Source organism: Phocoena phocoena, chromosome 1, assembly GCF_963924675.1.
Source record: "Phocoena phocoena chromosome 1, mPhoPho1.1, whole genome shotgun sequence".
NCBI classification, from domain to species: Eukaryota; Metazoa; Chordata; class Mammalia; order Artiodactyla; family Phocoenidae; genus Phocoena; species Phocoena phocoena.
In genome coordinates, this window is record NC_089219.1 from 168,828,279 (window position 1) to 168,848,626 (window position 20,348).

Sequence of the window (20,348 nt, forward strand, 5' to 3'; positions counted from 1 at the left end):
GCAGTTTTCTGTCATGAACTCAGAAGTATATTTTCAGTTCATACTTGAATAGTAATTTAAAAAGCAAGTTACTGCAGCCAACTTAGAGAAATGTAAAGCCATTTAAAAAAAATTAGATTTCTTTCATCAGGGCAAGTCATGATTCTTTTTGTTACATTCACTAATTAACTGGCTTTTACTTTTCAGTAAACATTATAAGGACAGTAAGTACCTACCTTTTCTCACAGTGAACAGAAGCAGTTACTTTAACTTGCCTTAATTGATATAGCAAAACTTGAAATAGAGTTTTGACTATAACTGTGCTCTTCCTCTAAAGTGCTGTTTTAAAAATGTATGAAAAATGATTTCATCTTACTAGGTTGCTTGGGTGACAAGATCTGGCAAAACAGAGTTGGCAGAACCAATTGCTGTTCGTCCTACCAGTGAAACAGGTGAGGATGGGCCTTGGAACACAGGAGAAAAGCTCATTGAACATTAGAGACAGCTTCTAGAGTTGAGTCTTACCTTTTATTTTGTGATATTTATAATCCTTATTGATGATATCAAGTTTAATGAATGTTGATGAAGATAAATGCAGACTTAAGTGGCATAGAATTTTATTCTCTGTACAGTATTCATTGTGGAGCTGTTTATCATTAGGATAAAGATTGTTTTTAAAGCACTTGTAAATCATTTTTAATTTCATGCTCTAATTTTTCAGAGCTTTCCAAGAAGTTATATTCTTAGAATAGTTTTTATTCTTGGAATTGATTATAAAATTGCAAACACTAATGTTTACTGCCTTATTTTCTTCAAATTAGTCATTTTAATATTACATTTGCATTTATATAGGGTTTTTATAGGTTACTAAGTGATTTCATTTACACCTTGTATTATTCTAACAGTAGTGTAGTTAGGAAAGTAGGGACAGCTATTGTTATTTCCATTTTGCAGGTTAAAAAAAAGATCTCTGAAGGGTTAAATGATTTTCCTAAAATTGCACATAATAAATGGGAGTACCGCTTGGAAATTTTGAGTGTTCGGGCTTGTCACTGTCTCCAAAGGGATTATCTATCTTTAGAGTTAAGGATTGTTTGCTTTTTATTTGATACTTTTAGCGATACTCTTGTATAATAGTATATAATGATGTATTATTAAAATTATGACACCAGCTTTTTTTCACATACCAAATTGGCAAAGTTATATTTTGTTTTACTAATTATAGATAATCCTGAATGGGCTATGATAAGAAAGGCACCTTCACTTAAATTAGCAGTTGATGGCAAGAGGTTTCAGACCCTGGGTAGATGCATCAGATGGATTTAACCTAAAGTCTGTTTCTAATGGGTAACTGTGCTGGATTCAGCAAGTGATTTAACTTCTCTAAGCTCAGCTTCCACGTTGTCAATATTGAGATTATGATATCCATTTCATGGGTTGAATGTGAGGATTGAACAGGATAATGAAATGAAAGAACTTAACATAGAACACAGTATAACTATAAGATGTTCACTTAGTGTTTTTAGTATATGTGCTGCCGAAGCGAGCACTCACTTAGTGTTTTTAGAAGTAAAACAGCCGAAAAGCTATAAAATTAAATGTAAATCTCATTGTGAAGAAAATAAAATACGGTCAGTTTTAGTTGGACTTATTCCCTTGACTAATTCGTTTGATGGAATACAATACCGTTCACTTACCTGCACAAGCACAGCATTTTAATTCCTATTAATTATGTTTCCTGTTTAACACTAACCGGCCTTCAAAGGGGAATAAAACCTTTAGTACTAACTGCCTGTATTTTCCTGTGTCTTTTCAGTAATGTATCCTGCATACGCGAAATGGGTGCAGTCCCACAGAGACCTGCCCATCAGGCTCAATCAGTGGTGCAATGTGGTGGTAGGTGCACACCCCTTCTTATATTCTTTCATTATTCTTCTTATTCATTTAAACACACACACACACACACACACAAACACACACATTTTTTTTTTCTTGTTTTTATATTCAAAGGATTGGGAGTATGGAAGCATTTTTGAAGTATTTTGGATTACAGTTATGATTTCTGATTACTTACCATATAAAGTTGTTACCAAAAATTGAAAAGCTCTCTCTAAAGATTAAATTGTGTTCTTGCCTCTTCCAGCGTTGGGAGTTCAAGCATCCTCAGCCTTTCCTACGTACTCGTGAATTCCTTTGGCAGGAGGGGCACAGTGCATTTGCTACATTTGAAGAGGCAGCAGAAGAGGTATAACAGTTGTCTTCCATACTAATTATGTTCTAATTCTTTGTCCAGGCTGTGCTTCCCCCCGCCGCAGCTGTAAGTAATGTAGTGCTATCTATTTACGTAGTAATCATTCAGTAAATAACTAAGTTGAAATTTGGTCTGATCTCAAAATGACATTAAAAGATAATTTCCTGGGCTTCCCTGGTGGCGCAGTGGTTGAGGGTCCGCCTGCCGATGCAGGGGACACGGGTTCGTGCCCCGGTCCGGGAGGATCCCACGTGCTGCGGAGCGGCTGGGCCCGTGAGCCATGGCCGCTGAGCCTGTGCGTCCGGAGCCTGTGCTCTGCAATGGGAGAGGCCACAGCAGTGAGAGGCCCGCGTACCGAAAAAAAAAAAAAAAAAGATAATTTCCTGGTATAAATTATTTTGTTCCTTAAAATTCATGTATCTGTTAAAAGAAGAAACAAGTTAATTCAAATGTACGTGGACTTAAGAAACTGCTTACTGAAATTTTATTAGAAAATGTGCCGTCTTAAATTTTCAGATGAAAATAGTTTTGGACTTCAATGTGTAGAAGAAATTATAATCCCATGGGTGAAATTAATTATTCTTCAGGAGATTTTTACCCTGGTTACTGTGTATCTTTCATAAGCGTTTATTTTCTCTTATATTCTAAAGTTATTTATATTTTAAAAACTTATTCCACTTATTTTGCATACTGCTTTGTTGAATATTTTAATAAATTCACACTGGCTGCTTTGACCTTTCCATAAAAAAAGATTTTTATTTTTATTGTTTGAAGTGCTTTTCCCACCACAATTAGTTTTTTTTTCTTTTCTTTTTTAATACATTTATTTATTTTATTTTTGTCTGAGTTGGGTCTTTGTTGTTGCTGCGTGGGCTTTCTCTAGTTGCGGCGAGCGGGGGCTACTCTTCATTGCAGTGTGCAGGCTTCTCATTGCAGTGGCTTCTCTTATTGCAGAGCATGGGCTCTAGGCATGTGGGCTTCAGTAGTTGCGACATGTGGGCTCAGTAGTTGTGGCTTGCGGGCTCTAGAGCGCAGGCTCAGTAGTTGTGGCGCGTGGGCTTAGTTGCGCTCTCGCACGTGGGATCTTCCCGGACCAGTGTCCCCTGCACTGGCAGGCGGAGTCTCAACCACTGCGCCACCAGGGAAGCCCCACAATCAGTTTTAAATAGTACAGTTTTTATAGATCTATCATCAGTAAATATACCATAAATTTGAACACTTTTCATTTAAAACATTACAGGTTTTGCAGATACTTGACTTATATGCTAAGGTATATGAAGAACTCCTGGCAATTCCTGTTGTAAAGGGAAGAAAGACTGAAAAGGAGAAATTTGCGGGAGGAGACTACACAACTACAGTAGAAGCATTTATATCTGCCAGTGGAAGAGCTATCCAGGTATCAGACTGCTGCGTAGGATTCCTAGGTGACTGTAATCATAGCCTGTGGGCAGATCTGACCAGTTTCTTCTGTCATCAGAGAAGTAGACTCTTAAAAATCAGTATATCACATGTTTTCTAAGGCCATATTATAATTTCAGGCCAATCTGTCCCATTCCCTGTAAATCTCCAAGGTCAGTTAAATCAAGGCTTATATCCTGAATTACCAAAGCATGGATTTTTTTAAAAACCTTTGTAATTAAAGTAACTCCTGTAAGAGGGGCTGCTCATAGCTGTATGCTACTATATATTTTTTGACTAATCTTAGTCTCTTTGTTGTATCAGTTATGCTTTAAAAACTTATTTAATATAAAAAATCAGGGCAGGTAAAGTAGGTCTAGTGCCATTTTAAGGTGTGTGATCTTACAGTAATTATTTTCAAAGGCATTAATAGGTTATCAAAATTAAAAGATGTGTATCTCTATTTTAGGGAGCAACATCACATCATTTAGGGAAGAACTTTTCTAAAATGTTTGAAATCATTTTTGAAGATCCAAAGACACCAGGAGAGAAGCAATTTGCCTATCAAAACTCCTGGGGCCTGACAACTCGAACTATTGGTGTTATGACCATGGTTCATGGGGACAACATGGGCTTAGTATTACCACCCCGCGTAGCCTGTGTTCAGGTAAGGAAAATATTTCTGTTTATCATTTCTTTCATAAAATACAAGCCATATTTAGCGAAGAAAATTTTAAAGTGTGATTTTTTTTTCTGAGTGTCATTCAGGTAGATTTAGCTGATACAGAAACAATGTAGAATACAGTCTAGACCTTGGTATTGTGTAACTATGTATATTATTTGTGTTACTGTTTTTTAATTTTTTTACCTACTTTATAAAAGTTTTAGAAATTATTTTTTGAATAATGGTTCATAATAGGTTAAATGAAAAACAGATGTATTTAACATGGACAAACAATATGCAGCTATTAAATAGTTGCTAGATATTCTGTGTAGATTAGAAACCATCCAAGTTGATTTGTGTGAAGGTTTATAGTCACTAGGAGGTTTTGACTCCTGGATACCATGTGGTGATTTGACTTCATTACTTCCATATACTGCTCCTTTGTATAAATTTGTGATACTGTGCTGGATTCTAGGTGGTGGTTATTCCTTGTGGCATTACAAATGCACTTTCTGAAGAAGACAGAGATGCTCTGATTGCAAAATGCAATGATTATCGAAGGCGGTTACTCAGTGTTAATATTCGAGTTAGAGCTGATTTGCGAGATAACTATTCACCAGGTTGGAAGTTCAATCACTGGGAGCTCAAGGTAAATTCTTCAGTTGCATATTTTACTCCCATGCTCCCAGTTTGGATTTTTGGTACATTAGAATTAAAGTGATCGTGAAGACCTTGTTTATGGTTAATAAACCTCATATGGTTGTTACTAAAATGTTTATATCAAGAATTCATAAAATAAATACGTTATTTAAATGGTAAGACTATCAGAATAGTGGTGCATGGGCATCAACTAGCTGTCATTGTTACAACTAATCAGAGATTAAGTTCATACTTGGTTTTTCACACCACATTGTTTCACAGCGGTTTGTTGATTTTTATTTTGTATATTCAAGGCTAGTCTAAATTCTGGCTTAATGTTTTTGATATAAATTTTATTTGTTGCACATTGTCATTAATAGATGATCTGTATTCTTTATTCCATTTTTCAAACTTCTGGGATTTAACTTCTTTTCTTATGATGAGACGGGGATCTTGTTAGAACTAGCAATTAGGAGTCAAGAATTTATAAACTCATATTACAGGCAGTGGATAAGAAGGTGTAGTGACATTGCAGCTTCAATCTTTCAAATATGGAAGCTCAGTAATACTGGGATTATTCAGTGTACATGTCGGGTTCCCAAAGTTGCTAATCTTTATCCCCATATTTGTTTTAAATGGCCCCTAAGATAAATCTCTGTGCTGAAGAATAGTAGTTATATTGATATTGCTTTCCTTTTTGTAATGTATTTTTTCCTTTAACAAAGGAAAAAAATATATTACTCTCCTACCTTTAATGAAGACTTTAAAGGTGAATATTTTCTCTGTAATTTCCCTTTAATTGCAGTCTTTTTTACTTACTTTGAAATAGTGGTTGTGTGATTGCAGTAATACCTTGTCTAAACCCATTTGTACTTGCCTGAGGTACCAAAAAGAAACCTGTTCCTTGCTACTAGCTGGACTGAAAGGGAAGAACAAAAGTCATCCACACTTACTTCTGTGTCTCTCCTCTTTCCCTTCCTCTTTCATCTCACTCCTCCTCCTCGGACTGACGTGACTTTGTCTCTGTCCCTCTTCTTTGCAGGACCCTGGTGAACCTGTACTGTGTGGGGGAGGCACCTTAGTGTGACCTGGCTCCGCTGCAGCTTCCTTGTCTACAGTAGTTAGGAAAGAAAGCAAAGCCCCTAAGTTCTAAACTTGATGCCGAAAATTAAAGAACACTGAGAAAGAGAGTTTGTTAGCTAGTGAAAAGCACTGCTACTGCATTTAAGGCCAGGAATTTCCAAGGAAAGAAAACAGTTTGGGAGATCTAGATTCATATTTATTCGATAGTGATTCACTTTGTAAAGTGTGTGCACGTGTGTGTGTGTGTGTGTGTGTGTGTGTGTGTGTGATGTATGTATTGTGAAGCTCACCCAGATTAATAAATGAGATGTATGGTTTGGTTGCCAGACTAGGACCCAGCGACTGACTCCCATAACTCTTCGTTAGAAAATAGGGGAAAATGGGAAATAGAAAGGGGAAAATAATATGAGTGAATTAACTACTTTTTTTTTTTTTACTGTATCGGATGATTAAGATAATTTTGTATTGCTGTTGAAAAACAAACAAAAAACAGGAGTCCCTTATAAGTAAATTCATAACTAGTTACTTAGAAAAACTACCAGTAAAATACATGCCTCTTGTATGACTTGGCCTCAGATGATCTTTCCACTTTTGTTTTCCGTTATCCCCTTTCATAGATCTTTTCCCTCTTCTCAGTCTCTTTTTCTTCCTCTGTGTCTTTGCTTGTGCTGTTTCTTCCACTTGGGTTATAAAATTTGTTATCATGAAACAAACACAAATTTACAATAAAGGAAGTACAGTACAAAAATTTTTTTCCTGCCTGAACCATTTGAAAACAAGATGCTACCTTGATGCCCCGTCACTCTACAAACATGTTCTCCTTTATAATCACAATAAAGCCTATAAAATCAGGATGTTAACATTGAGACTTATTGCCATCTAATTCTGGGACCCATTCAGGTTTTGTGAGTTGTCCAACTAGTGTCCTTCATAGCAGAAGGATCTAGTTCAGAATTATGTGTTGCATATAGTTATCATGTCCCTTTAGTCTCTTTTAGTCTGGAATAGTTCCTCAGTTTTTCTTTAGTTATCATGGTCTTGACATTCCTCACTAGCTTTTTACTTAATTAAAATTTTTTATGGACCCATGGTTTCTGAGATTATTCAATGGGTTATAATCTGTTACTATTATTATTTATTTTGATGCTCAAATATGTCTTCGACGGGACCAGTAGGATCCCTTAAAGCTCACTTTTGTGTTCTTTAGCACGTCCTTGCTTTTTGGCAGAAGATCTTGTAGGGTTTATCTTGTTCTCGATCTCTCCCCCAACTCTGCAATTAGCCATATATCTAAGAAGCCCTGGTTCTTTTTAGGAAAGAATGGTATTTAGTGTGGGTATGCCCATCACTTTTGAGCTCTCACTGCTTCCAAGCCTTCTCAGTAGATGGAGCTATGGAATGCGTGTGCGTGTGTACACACACACACACACACACACACACGTACGTACATACTCACATGTATTTACATCTATTTTTCTGTATCCATCTATGTAATTTGATAACCGTGAGTTCACACTGATACCTTCAATTCCAGTCAAAACCCACATGACCTGATCTAGTTTTCTCCCATTCCGAATTTTAACTCTTCTCTGACAGTGAAAAACCTAGCTCCAGTTGTCCTTAGTATGTTTATTTGATGAGAGAGTGGATGAACACATCCACTCTCTCATTGCTGTTGTTCATCCACTCTCTCATTGCTGTTCATCCACTCTCTCATTGCTGTTGCCACCCACTCCCCTGCATGAATGCCCTCCTCATCCCTCATGGGCTCTGACACCCCGTGCCAGGCTCTTCTCCTGTGAAGATGCCTTTTCACCCAGCTGCAGCTTTGAAACCTTGCTCTGAGCTGTCCCAGCTCTCCCCTTTTCCAGTACAGGATGTAGTTCTATTGCATTTTATTATCATGTCTTTTTAGTTTCCTTTAATTAGAAGTAGTTCCTCAGCCTTTCTTTGTCATTCATGGCATTGACATTTTTGTAAATATAGGTCAGTTATTTTATAGAGTGTTCTTCGATTCTGATGAATTTACTCATTAATTTTTGCCTTCTCCAGTAACTTTTCTTCTCTCTTCCAACTGAGGATAGTTTCTCACTTCTGATTTTCTGTACTGATTTTTATTATTTGTATGCATGCCTTATTTACCGTGCAAAACATGAAGCTTCTTGAGGACAGGATCTCTTTCTTATTCATCTTTTAAATCTCATGGCACTTAACACTGTTTCTTACACATGCGTGCATTGCACGAGTAAAGAAAACAATAAAATAATGTAATAGTATACAGTGTTTTGTTCCCGATAGTTTATAAAATCAGTCTTCTCTAGGGGTGATTTTTTCTAGAGTAGCATTTAAATTTTTTCCTTTGACGTTGATTTGGGGGATCACCGATCAGCTAAACCGTATATAGAGTTTTCTAATTTAAATTCAGAAACCCCAAATTAGTTTTAGAGGGTGGCACAGTGGTTGAGAGTCCGCCCATCGATGCAGGGGATACGGGTTCGTGCCCCGGTCCGGGAAGACCCCACATGCCGCGGAGTGGCTGGGCCCATGAGCCATGGCCACTGAGCCTGCGCATCCGGAGCCTGTGCTCCGCAATGGGAGAGGCCACAACAGTGAGAGGCCCGCGTACCGCAAAAAAAAAAAAAAAAATTGTTAAAAACCTACTGTTTGTCAGGTCAGGTTCCATCCAGGCCCTAAAAGTGAGGTCTCGCTAAGCCTTAATCCACCCACAGAACAGACTTCTTATGTGCATTAACAAGGATTGAACATTTCCAAGGCTTAAACTTGTGTACGGTCCTTAAGCTCCTCTGTAAAAACCATAGACTACTGGGGAATGGTTCTCAAAGTGCAGTCCCAGGACCAGCAGTCTCAGCATCACCTGAGGACTTGTTAGAAATATAATTTCTCAGGCCCCTTCGCTGGACCTACTGTGATCAGAAACTCGGGTGGTGGAGCCCAGCAGTCTGTGCTTGGACAAGCCGTTCAGTGATTCTGATACTCAGGTTAAAGCAGCCAGAGCTAAGGCTTCCCAACCAAAGCACACCACGTGCCATGAATGAGTCAAGGATGTACCAAGGTGGCTTGGGGTGGCTTCAGCCTCAAGAAGCCTTCTGTATTTACCGCCATGTGCCATACAAGTGTAATTTTCTATGTGTGCGTTATGGGAGAGAAGTTAGGAACACTGAGCTAGACAGCTGCAACCACCCTCATGGTTCCCCGTTAAACTCTTAGCTCAGAACCACTCGGGCAGTACCTTCTTTCCTTAGGTTTATGCCTTCTCATTGGAAGAGGTTTCTGTAATATCTCAGGAGTGTTACCTACTTTTTAAAGTGGTTTGTTTCTGTCTTTGTTTTTTGGATTTTTATGACTTGTAGTAGGTAAAGCCATGGAATAAGTCTATATATTCAGTTGGAGACATGCATGTATTATGTTTAAATGCCTTTCTCCTAGGGAGTTCCGATTAGGCTTGAAGTCGGGCCACGTGATATGAAGAGCTGTCAGTTTGTTGCTGTCAGACGAGACACTGGAGAAAAGCTGACAGTTGCTGAGAATGAGGCTGAGACGAAACTTCACGCTATTTTGGAAGACATCCATGTTAACCTCTTCACCCGGTCAGTTCCTTAGAGTTGCTTGTGTCTCTCCTCTTCACATTGTGCTCAGCCTTTGAGAGGTATACCCAGGAATCCTTGATTGCCCCTATGGAAAGTACTCTTTCCCTCTGAACTCTCATGGTTCTTAATTGGCCTTTCTCTTTGTGTTTTTTAACTTGTATTATGAATGTTTTTCTATATGCTTTCTGCTTCTTACTAAGTTTGCAGTGATGGACTGTCTGCCCCATGGAGTAATTTGGGTTAATTTTAGATCCAGGCTTTCATGATATATAAAATTTGAGGGTCAAAGGCATTGATTCTCACCTGTTGGATACACATTAGCAGCACGTGGGAAGCTTTTCAAAATACTTGTGCCTGGGACTCTCCCCAAGGGATGTTAATTTAACTGGTCTAGAGTGGGCCTGGCACCTGGAGTATTAAACGCTCCCTAGGTGATTATGATGTGTCACCAAGGCTAAGAACCTCCTGATTGGGATTGGGGGTGAAAGGTGAGGGGAGGCCTCGGGGCTGCCCTGACCTCTGGAGAGGGGACTTTTAGAATCACAGATCTCAAGGCAGAGGCACTACAAGATTGGTGGCATATGTGTGGCACCCTGTTTTCCTTCCTACCCACCTGAAGCAGAGAGGAAGACCCATGGCCACTGGGGATAGAGGCTCAGTTCTAGGGGAGAGTAATGCCTGTATCTTACTCGTTTATCTTCTAATACCTTGTGCCTGATTCATATTCATGTTCAATAAATCTTGCATTTAAGGAGTGAACCAGTTTTAGCCTTGGCTTTGGTGCTTATTTATGTGATTTTAGGCAAGAGATTTTGCTTCTCTTGGCTTGCTTGTCCGAAAATGCGAATGATAATATATCTTTTGAAGGGTTACTTCACGGATTTATTTGGCCTACAAATCCATAATTCACGTGAAGTTCATCTGAACGCAGAACAGGTGATACTGTCAGAGAGGAAAGATTAGAAAGCTGCCTGTCCTTGTTGCTGCCATTCGAACAGTGCTCTCAGTGCAGAGGTTCTCTTCCAGAGATTCTCCTCAGGATCACCTGGGAGCTTTGGGAATAGAAACTTACCTGAGCCTCGTACCTGGAGATTCTGACTCATTAGTTTTAAGATACCTTCAGGTCGGGCCTCCCTGGTGGCGCAGTGGTTAAGAATCCACCTGCCAACGCAGGGGGCACAGGTTCGAGCCCTGGTCCGGGAAGATCCCACATGCCGTGGAGAAACTAAGCCCCTGCTCCACAACTACTGAGCCTGCGCTCTAGAGCCCGCGAGCCACAACTACTGAGCCCGCATGCCACAACTACTGAAGCCCGTGCACCTAGAGCCTGTGCTCCGCAACAAGAGAAGCCACTGCAATGAGAAGTCTGTGTACCGGAACAAAGAGTAGCCCCGGCTTGCCGCAACTAGGGAAAGCCCGCGTGTGACAATGAAGACACAATGCAGCCAAAAATAAATAAATAAATTTATTAAAAAAAAAAGATACCTTCAGGTTATCTGTAATGTTAAAATGCTCTCTCTGTGATACACATGTACACCCTTGGTTGGAAAACCACTGCTTTAGTGACTAAAAAGCAGGGTTTTTTGTTGACATTTTTATTCAGTAAATTTATTAATGTAAGTTGCTAAAAGGTGCATTTTTTTCTCTCCTTGAGGCTTCAGCCTGGGAAGTGGCGAGTTCCTTCCTCTGCATCTCACTGGCTATAACTTAGTCACTTGGGCCCACCTCACTGCAAAAAAGTTGGAAGAAAAGGAAACAGATTTGGTGGACAGGTAGCAAGTTGCTGCCAGGGTCCATACATACAAGTCAAGCCCTGAGGTTCAGAAAAGAAAAATATGCCTTCTCTTCCTTGGTCACCACCTCATGTAATGTGTGACTTTGAGTGTGGAAGAGAATAATATTTATTCCTATTTCTGAAACCTGAGGTTCTTACAAAAGACTTACATAGTATGTGAAAATAGCTCGAATAATGTATATTTATGTGTTTTTCCTTTCTTAAACATTTTCATGCCTTTGTATTTGATTCTAACAACAGTTTGATATCGTAGTTAGATTTGAATATTTTTCCAATTTTGTAGAAGGGAAAACTAAGACCAGAGAGGTTTAAATAATAACCCAGACTCTTGTAGGTAATAAGTGGTAATGCCAGGAATTAGAATGTTGATCAGTAGAGATTTAATGGCGATTACAAAAATGATTGTTACCTGTGCGTGCTTGGCAAATTCTCCATTCATTTAGTGTTCACGATTATGCAGTGATGAGCTAACTGAGATTTACTGAATGTCACTGCTAGAGACAGAGTTGAGGTTCATATTGAATTCTTCTCTCTTCCAGGTTGTTATTCTTTTATTAAATTATGCTATTAAAAAAAACTTTGTCATATTAGTAAGAAAAAATATTTATTCTTTTTTAATTGTTTGATAGGGCTTCTGAAGACCTTAAGACTCACATGGTTGTGGCTAATACAATGGAGGACTTTCAGAAGGAACTTGATTCTGGGAAGGTAAGAGACTTCTGCAAAGTTTTGAATATAAACATGTTTCAGTAAATGGTGTTTTAAGACTCACTGAATTTATGCGTGATGTTAATCCCTTTTTCAAAGCCTGTCACACAAAAGGATTATATATTACTCCGCATTACATACTCTTGTTTTCCACTGTCTTTCCTGCAGCATTACAACATGTCATTTTCGGATAACACTGTAAACTGATGATGTAAAAGTTTTTTTCTCATGCTCATTATGCTGGCTGAACAAAATTCATTCTGTATGACCCCTAATATTTTTATTATTGAAAAATTTTGTTTTCTCAGTTTGATAAAAGTCCCTAAAGTAAGCATTGTTCTAGTTTTAGAAATGTAATGTGCAGATTCCTAAAATAAGGAAGGCCCGTTTTATTCTCTGAGCACGTATACTTACCCAGATCTTAACTGACTGAGCTTTCTGAATAATAAGTGAAACATATGACTTATCTCTAAGTCTGTTTTTGAGAATGAGTGTGTACTTCTGGAGTCCTTAAAACCACACAGGTTTCCCTAATGGCTCTTTAAGATTTTATCAGCTTTATGTGTTGTGTATATGCAGATGTTGCCAGCCGAAACTTAATTTTCATAAAGAAGAGGTGTTGATTTGCAAAGTTATTAATTCCTGGAATGAATCCCTTATGAACTTTGGTGCACGTCCTGTGTCCCCAGGTTATAAATGAGAAAACCATGGACCAGAGTCTAAATAAATTACCCCAAGCCGTACAGAAGCAGACCTCGTATTAGAATTTAGATTTCTCTTCTGATTCAGCTTAACATATTATCGACTGGGGGAGTTTTGCAGAAACGAATGCCTGTGGCTGTAATATGTCTCTGGTCAAAAATGTGTTAATGTACTTTCCTCTGTATCTTTTTTTTTTTTTTTTTTTTTAAATTCATGCTGAGGGTGTAAGACAAAATTTTGCTTGGCTATGTTCATTCCCTCCTAATATGTCTCTTATTGCATGAGCTGAGAAAATGTTAATCTCTCTGGCTCTCAGTTTACTAATCTGTGAAATGAGTACAAAATCCCCTTCAGATCATAACTCTTCAGTATTTAGCCTTCTGTTATTCTTGGTTTGTAATCTTCCACCTTTCTGGTGTCTGTAATTTGCCATGTGACTTCAAACTGTATACTTCTAATCTCTATTTCTTCTAGCCCTCTGCCTGGAGAATGGATAGCCATCTGATTCCGTGTATATTTTTTCTTTCACTCTAATTTATTTTTTATAATTTTTTGTTCCATTAATTATTGACTTTTAAAATTTCCTTTATTATAGAAACACAGTAGTCACTTTTGCAGTACAGTCTTAAAGACATTGCATAAGAGTTAATAAATTGATAGAGTATCAGTTAATCCATTGCTGTCAAAGAAATGAATCTCAGCAAATATTAGTGGAATCGTATCTTTTATTCTAATATTAGATAAGCTACAGGAGAGATTTCAACATCTCTCCTGAACCAGAATATAGTATTTTAGTTGTGTGTCCAAAGATCGTGTAGAGACCAAGCAGATTTTGTTTCTTGTATTCAGTAGTCAGTTTCATCCCTCATCTCACCTCACGGTTGGTCAGCTTAGGTATGTTGACTGACCATCAAGCAAGCTTTGAGGCTGTTGTTTATAAAGGTGGATTTACTGGGAGGGGAGAAGGAGGAAGGGATCTTCAGAACTTGAATGTAGGTGAGAGTTTGATTTTCTACTCTTCCCTGTTGGTATAAACGAAAAAAAACATTTTTTTTAATGTCTGATTTATAGGACTTGATTTTAGCAAATTTTTCCAAGGGGATATGATCTTAATTGAATGAAAAATAAATGTCATTTATATGTAACATACTTATTACTGTTGATATTCATTATTAATCTATTGATCAATGATTTTTTAATATTTCTCGTCATTACCATTTTCTGTTGCGGAGTTCAAGATATTATATATTATAAAAGATTGTGTCTTTTTAAAACATAGATGTAGAAATAATAAAAGATAAAAAGGTAAAAACCTTTCCATGGCTGAATAAATAGCCTAAAAATGCATGTTCTCCTTTCATATTAATGAATTATGTGTGTAGTAAAAAGAAATTTCAGGTCATATCATCTAAACTTCACTTTGAAGCTAATAACAGTTTTCGTTGAATTTGTTCACATGCTGCACCATTTTAATTTTAAAAATTATTACTTTAGAAATACTTTTTCAAGGCTTAGTGATTTTTTTGCTTGGAGAAAAGAAAATAAGACTACTTACTGTAAACTTTGTGGAAGTTATAAAATAGCTTTAAGTGTTGTGAGTTAACAAAAGTAAAATTTCTGAGAAGCCAAATTTATTATTCAAAAACATTCTTTGTAATTGTCTTAATATTTTTATCATTACATAATTAGAGACTGGTTAAAGTTTTCCCCCATTCTGTCTTTTGGAATGAATTGTAATTCTTTTATGAATGTACAGTTTTTTCATGCTTTTTGTTTGCATAAGTGCTAATGATTTACCAAGTTTCAATACAGGTAAATAACTTTGTGTTATTTCAGCTCTTATGTCTCTAGGTTTGTTTTTGCTTCAGTTTTCATTGAACAATTTCTATATTTAAATTTTGTATTATTTATATATCCAATAATTATTAATTTTATATTATTTGTATATTTAATTAAAGTATATATTTAAAGTAATTATATAATTGTTAATATATAATTTAAGTATATATTTTAAAACCTATACTAAAATTTTTCAAAATACTTGTTATTACCATCCTTTCCGCCTGCCCTTCACCCGTTCGTCCCACCCACCATACCTAGAAATTGACCACCTCTTTATTGTCTTAATGCACATCATCAAAATAACAGTTTATCAGCTTTGGGAATTTGGCTAACATATTTTGCTTAATCAACACAAGAGATGTAGAAAACTAACGCTTCTTTGCCCTGCAATAACGTTCTCCTGTTGAACTACTCTTTTTTCTGTAATGTCCTCATCTCTATTTACTTTTACTTTACTTCTTAGAGAAGCCTTTTGAAAAATGTTTAACTAAATCCCAAGTGCAAGGAAGGGTTTCCAGAAGGGACTCGATTTGAGCATGGAAGGTGTGGCTGGGACTAGTTGATGGGAAGTTGGCAAAGAAGCTGGATGACCTTCTAGTTGCTTTTAAACTAGCATTTCTAACGTTTGGGAATTATCCATGTCTTTGATCTCTCTGCTACTAACAGGAATTTTTTACAGGACTAATGCATAATTATTATTGCAGACAAGCCTCATTCTGAAGTAGACATGCGATGAAAAATTTAAGATTCACAGCTGTGAGGAATCTTAATTCTTGTTTAGTCCAGTATCCACATTTTACAAAAGAAAGCTCAGGGCTAGAGATTTTCATATAGGCAGTGAATTTCAAAATTAGGATAAAATCCCAGGTCTCTTGATTCTGCCTCTTCTTTTTTTTTTTTTTTTAACATTTATTTATTTATTTGATTGTGCTGGGTCTTCATTGTGGCAGCTGGGCTCGTTAGTTGCAGTTCTCCAGAGCCTCAGTTGCAACAAAGAGGTTCCTTAGTTGTGGCATGTGAACTCTTAGTTGAGGCATGCACGTGGGATCTAGTTCCCTGACCAGGGATCGAACCCGGCCGTGCCCCCTGCATTGGGAGCGCAGTCTTAACCGCTGCGCCACCAGGGAAGTCCCACTGCCTATTATTCTAAATGGTCTATGAAAGAAAATTTGAGAGGTTTTTGTTTCTGATACAAAATGATTTTTGACTTTTTTTTTTTTTTTTTTGACTTGTTTTTTTTGCGGTACGCGGGCCTCTCATTGTTGTGGCCTCTCCCGTTGCGGAGCACAGGCTCCGGACACGCAGGCTCAGAGGCCGTGGCTCACGGGCCCAGCTGCTCTGCGCCGGCATGTGGGATCTTCCTGGACCAGGGTACGAACCCGCGTCCCCTGCATTGGCAGGTGGACTCTCAACCACTGCGCCACCAGGGAACCCCTTTTTTTGACTTTTAAAATACCCTTGGACTTGAAAAATGATTCACTTACCTGTAACATGTTAAAAACAGCACGGTTTTTTTAATAAGGATGTGTAAAGTGAGGTTTACTTGATGGTTAATTGTTATTTTTTACGATACGTGGGCCTCTCACTGTTGTGGCCTCTCCCGTTGCGGAGCACAGGCTCCGGATGCGCAGGCTCAGCGGCCATGGCTCACAGGCCCAGCCGCTCCACGGCATGTGGGATCCTCCCGGACTGGGGCACGAACCCGTGTCCCCTGCATCGGCAGGCGGACTCTCAACCACTGTGCCACCAGGGAAGCCCCTGTTAATTGTTATTTTAACAACAACTTAAAAATCAGTTTACTATTTGTCCTTTCCCCTCTATCCTCCTCGTAACCACGTGGCCAGGTAGAGCAGGCAGCAGTGCAAATTTGAAATGAAAAAGATTCAGAATTCACCCTTTGTTCCTTCTCTTCAGCACTATGTTGCAGCAGTTTATTTGGACATTTAAGTATATTGCAACGATTCTTTGTTGCATCCGGATATTATATGATGTGTGGGTTTGGGATAGTGAAAGACATTCTTTGTTATCTCGAGTACCTCTGAGCAGAGTTGCTAGCAGGTTTGCAAAAGTACCATGGCCTGAAAAAGACTGGGAGACCTATCCTTTTTGTTTATAGGTTTAATAGAGAACTCAAATGTTCCTTTTACAGAATGTAAATACTGAACGTTTTTCCTTATTAGATTGCTCAGATTCCATTCTGTGGGGAAATTGACTGTGAAGATTGGATCAAAAAGACCACTGCCAGGTAAGATAATTACATGTAACAGATAAAACCCATGAGGTATTGCAGTGAAAAAGAATAGAAATGTATGGCATAAAAGAACAGAATTCTTATTTGTTTTTAATTTCAGGGATCAAGATCTTGAACCTGGTGCCCCGTCGATGGGAGCTAAAAGCCTTTGCATCCCCTTCAGACCACTCTGTGAGCTGCAGCCTGGAGCCCAGTGCGTCTGCGGCAAGAACCCTGCCAAGTACTACACCTTGTTTGGTCGTAGTTACTAAGGGATAAGACAGAACCCCATCTCCAACTCTCTTCACTTTTTAAAAAATTGATACTATTATCTCCCCAGATATAGACAGTTTTATGATTTTTTTTTAAAATAAAGGATCTAAAAGGAGGTCACATGAGAAAAATATCTATTCTTATGCCTAAATAGTGGAAAAGAGACTTTTCTGTAAACAGCCCCAGTAATAAATATCATGAACCAATACTGTTCCATGTATTCATTTGTTTCCGACATGCCTGAATTCTATGCTACAGGGAAATTCCTATGAAGAGGTGAAGATAGCTGCTCTGATCTCAGTATCCCTCATGTTTCAGACCTTGAACCACCAGTTTCCTGTTTCTTCTCTGTTGGAGTACTTCTTTTCCGTAACTCGTACTGAATTTAAAGTTGCCCTAAATCTTTCGGATTAAAAAGCAAAACACAGCCACGAATGTAACAAAAACGATTTCTATTGAGCTCCTCTCTCCCTCTTGTGTCTCGTAGTTACTCTGGGGTCTTCAGAAACCCAGTCACGCTTTCTGAGAGAGTGGTCAGCCCTCCTCACCTCTCTGCTTCCTGTTTTGCGTCCTTCCTCACGCTGCTTCTGCCTCCACCGCACCACTGTTCTCACGGAGCTTATGCTGCCACTGCTGCCCAAAGCTAACTTCTTAGTTCCTTGTCTTGCCATAGCTCTGTGCTGCAGTTCTGCTTCTATAACACGTTTCCCCTGTTTACTAAAATTACTGCCGAGACTTGCCCTCCTACCTGTCTGCCTCTTTTTCTCAGTCAGGTGTCTTCCACTGGCTTTCCTTGGCCTGCTTCTTAGAGCTCAGTGTCCATACTTGGTCCTCTTCTTCTGCTCCCTAATCAGCCTCATCTCACCCCATGGTTTCAAACTGCATTAATAGGATGATGACTCCAACATTTTTATCTCCCAGTCTGACCTCTAGATCTCTATTCCAACTGCATACTGGACTTCCTTGAGTGTTCGTCAACATTTCAGGGCAGCCTGTCTCAAAACCTCATTTCACTCTCGACTCGCAGACCTGTTCCTCCTGCAGTGCTTCCTGCCTGAAAGATCAGTGTTACCAAAATGGACCCAGTAACCTAAACCAGAGCCGCAAGAGTCCTCCTAGGCAGCCCCTCCAGCAGCCCTACTCAGTTGGCTGTAAAACATAACAGCTATTACCTCTGATGTCTCTTGGGTCCACCCTTTCACAGATCTGGATTGCCTTCTTGCCTGTTTCCTCTTATGCTGATTACTATACTGGCCTCCAGTTTCATCTCCAGGCCAGATTCCACATTTCCACAGGCTTTTGTTTTTTTCTAGTGTACAGTTTATTAAGATGTTTTTCTTCCCCTTAAAATCCCTTCGTGACTCACCATCAATCACTAACAGGATAAAATGTAAACCCTTTAGCCTATTCTGGTTCAGCCTGCCTGTCCAGTCTCCTTTTCAACCAATCCAGCAGAGTCCTTTGCGACCTAACCATTCGGGGTTTCCTAAAAACAATGTGCTGTTTCTCACCTCTGGCCCGTCTTCTCTGTTGGAGTACTTCTTTTGGACTACTACTCTGTTGGAGTACTTCCTTTGCCTGAAATGCCTTTTATCCCTCATTTCTAGTCTACTTGGTATAGCTCCTTATTTCAGTGCCCTGCTCCAATATGCTTTCCCACTTGGTAGTGATAAATATACCAAAAAAGGGCAAAGCTTCAAAAAGAGAACTTGAAATTCGAGCTGTGTTTTGAAGGGTGAGTAGAATTTTAATAAATAGAAGAGGAAGAACATTCCAGGCAGAAGGAACAACATATGCAAAGCCTTTCAAAGTATCTGCTGTGTATGAGAACACAGCAACACTGTCCTTCAGTTGATGAGAAATTGTCAAATGAAAGATTAAGTACAGCATGATTTCAAAATCAGTGTTTTGAGCATGTCTATTCATATGCCTAGCTTAAATATCTGGGCCACACTTTTGTCCTCAGAATCAGTATTTCTTATTGATCTGTGGCCGCTCAGGATGCGTTATCTTGTTTTTCTGCCCTTAGTAGCTGTGTAAGCTCCCTATTCCTTCAGTTGTAAAATGGAGACGAAGTCTAATATCTATTTCATAGTTACTCTACCTTATAAAGTACTCAGAACAATACCTAGCACATTATAATAGCTAATGTTAGTTATGGCAGGGATGCAGGGTCACCTGGAAGTTGCTCCTTGTTTATAGCTCTAGTTAACCAATACTACCTTAGTGCCTAGGGGTTTTTGTTTTTGGTTTTAGTTTTTCTGCAAACTAACAAATGCTTTAAAGGACAAGGGTTTTTTTAGCCAGTCCCTGACAAAAGCCTGAAAAGTAGATCAAGACTCATAACCACATTTTGTTCTGTAGCCCCTGGCCATTCTGGAGGTGGCCATCTCTGACGCAAAGATAAATCCCCAAGCTATTTTTTGAAGCTTCAGATAAGTAGAGCTGATCACAGAAAAGCTTGACCTTTGCTCCTTTAATGGAATCCACTATTTAAAGGAACTCTACAGTAAGTAGTTATGCTAAGGAAGGAGTCCTTCACCCCAAATCTGCATGTGATAAGTTGTCTATTTCCTTAAATTGAGGTTCAGCTAAAATATCAGAACTCTTTGAGACACGTTAAGCGTGGTGGTGCTTTTCAAGAGGGCGTATAAACCTGACTCCAAACAATATCGTTTAAGAAATAATCACCGTTTTTACTTGCAGACCACAACCACTAACTAGATACCCGACTGACAGCCACAAAAGTAATTGTGTGCCTAGCGTTTGTGGTTTGCAAAAAGAAAACAGACAAGTCAAGGTGTATTTACTACTGGCTCTGCTCACTGGGATTTCCGGTATAGATCACATGTTAGCAATCTCTAGTTTATCCATGACAGTGTGTGTAAAATAGTTCCTGGACTGCCCTGGTGGTGCAGTGGTTAAGAATCCGCCTGCCAATGCAGGGGACACGGGTTTGATCGCTGGTCCGGGAAGATTCCACATGCTGCGGAGCTACGGAGCCCACACGCTGCAACTACTGAAGCCCTCTAGCTCTAGGGCCCATGTGCCGCAACTACTGAGCCCACGAACCACAACTACTGAGCCCACGTGCTGCAACTACTGAAGCCCACGTGCCTAGAGCCCGTGCTCCACAAGAGAAGCCACCGCAATGAGTAGCCTGCACACCACAACAA

The 20,348-nt window shown here is 38.9% G+C and overlaps 1 protein-coding gene across 1 annotated transcript in view; it reads left to right on the forward strand.

Moving 5' to 3' along the window:
- EPRS1 (glutamyl-prolyl-tRNA synthetase 1) overlaps positions 1–17,375 on the forward strand; it is a 69,061-nt gene extending 51,686 nt beyond the window's left edge. The window contains exons 23-32 of the mRNA XM_065895980.1: positions 359–431; positions 1,796–1,875; positions 2,123–2,224; positions 3,471–3,626; positions 4,098–4,295; positions 4,768–4,941; positions 9,462–9,622; positions 12,047–12,125; positions 16,850–16,914; positions 17,021–17,375. Coding sequence (XP_065752052.1) covers positions 359–431; positions 1,796–1,875; positions 2,123–2,224; positions 3,471–3,626; positions 4,098–4,295; positions 4,768–4,941; positions 9,462–9,622; positions 12,047–12,125; positions 16,850–16,914; positions 17,021–17,171 — 1,239 coding nt within the window. The 3' untranslated portion in view covers positions 17,172–17,375. The remainder of the gene's footprint in view (positions 1–358; positions 432–1,795; positions 1,876–2,122; positions 2,225–3,470; positions 3,627–4,097; positions 4,296–4,767; positions 4,942–9,461; positions 9,623–12,046; positions 12,126–16,849; positions 16,915–17,020) is intronic.
- Positions 17,376–20,348: the final 2,973 nt, after the last annotated feature.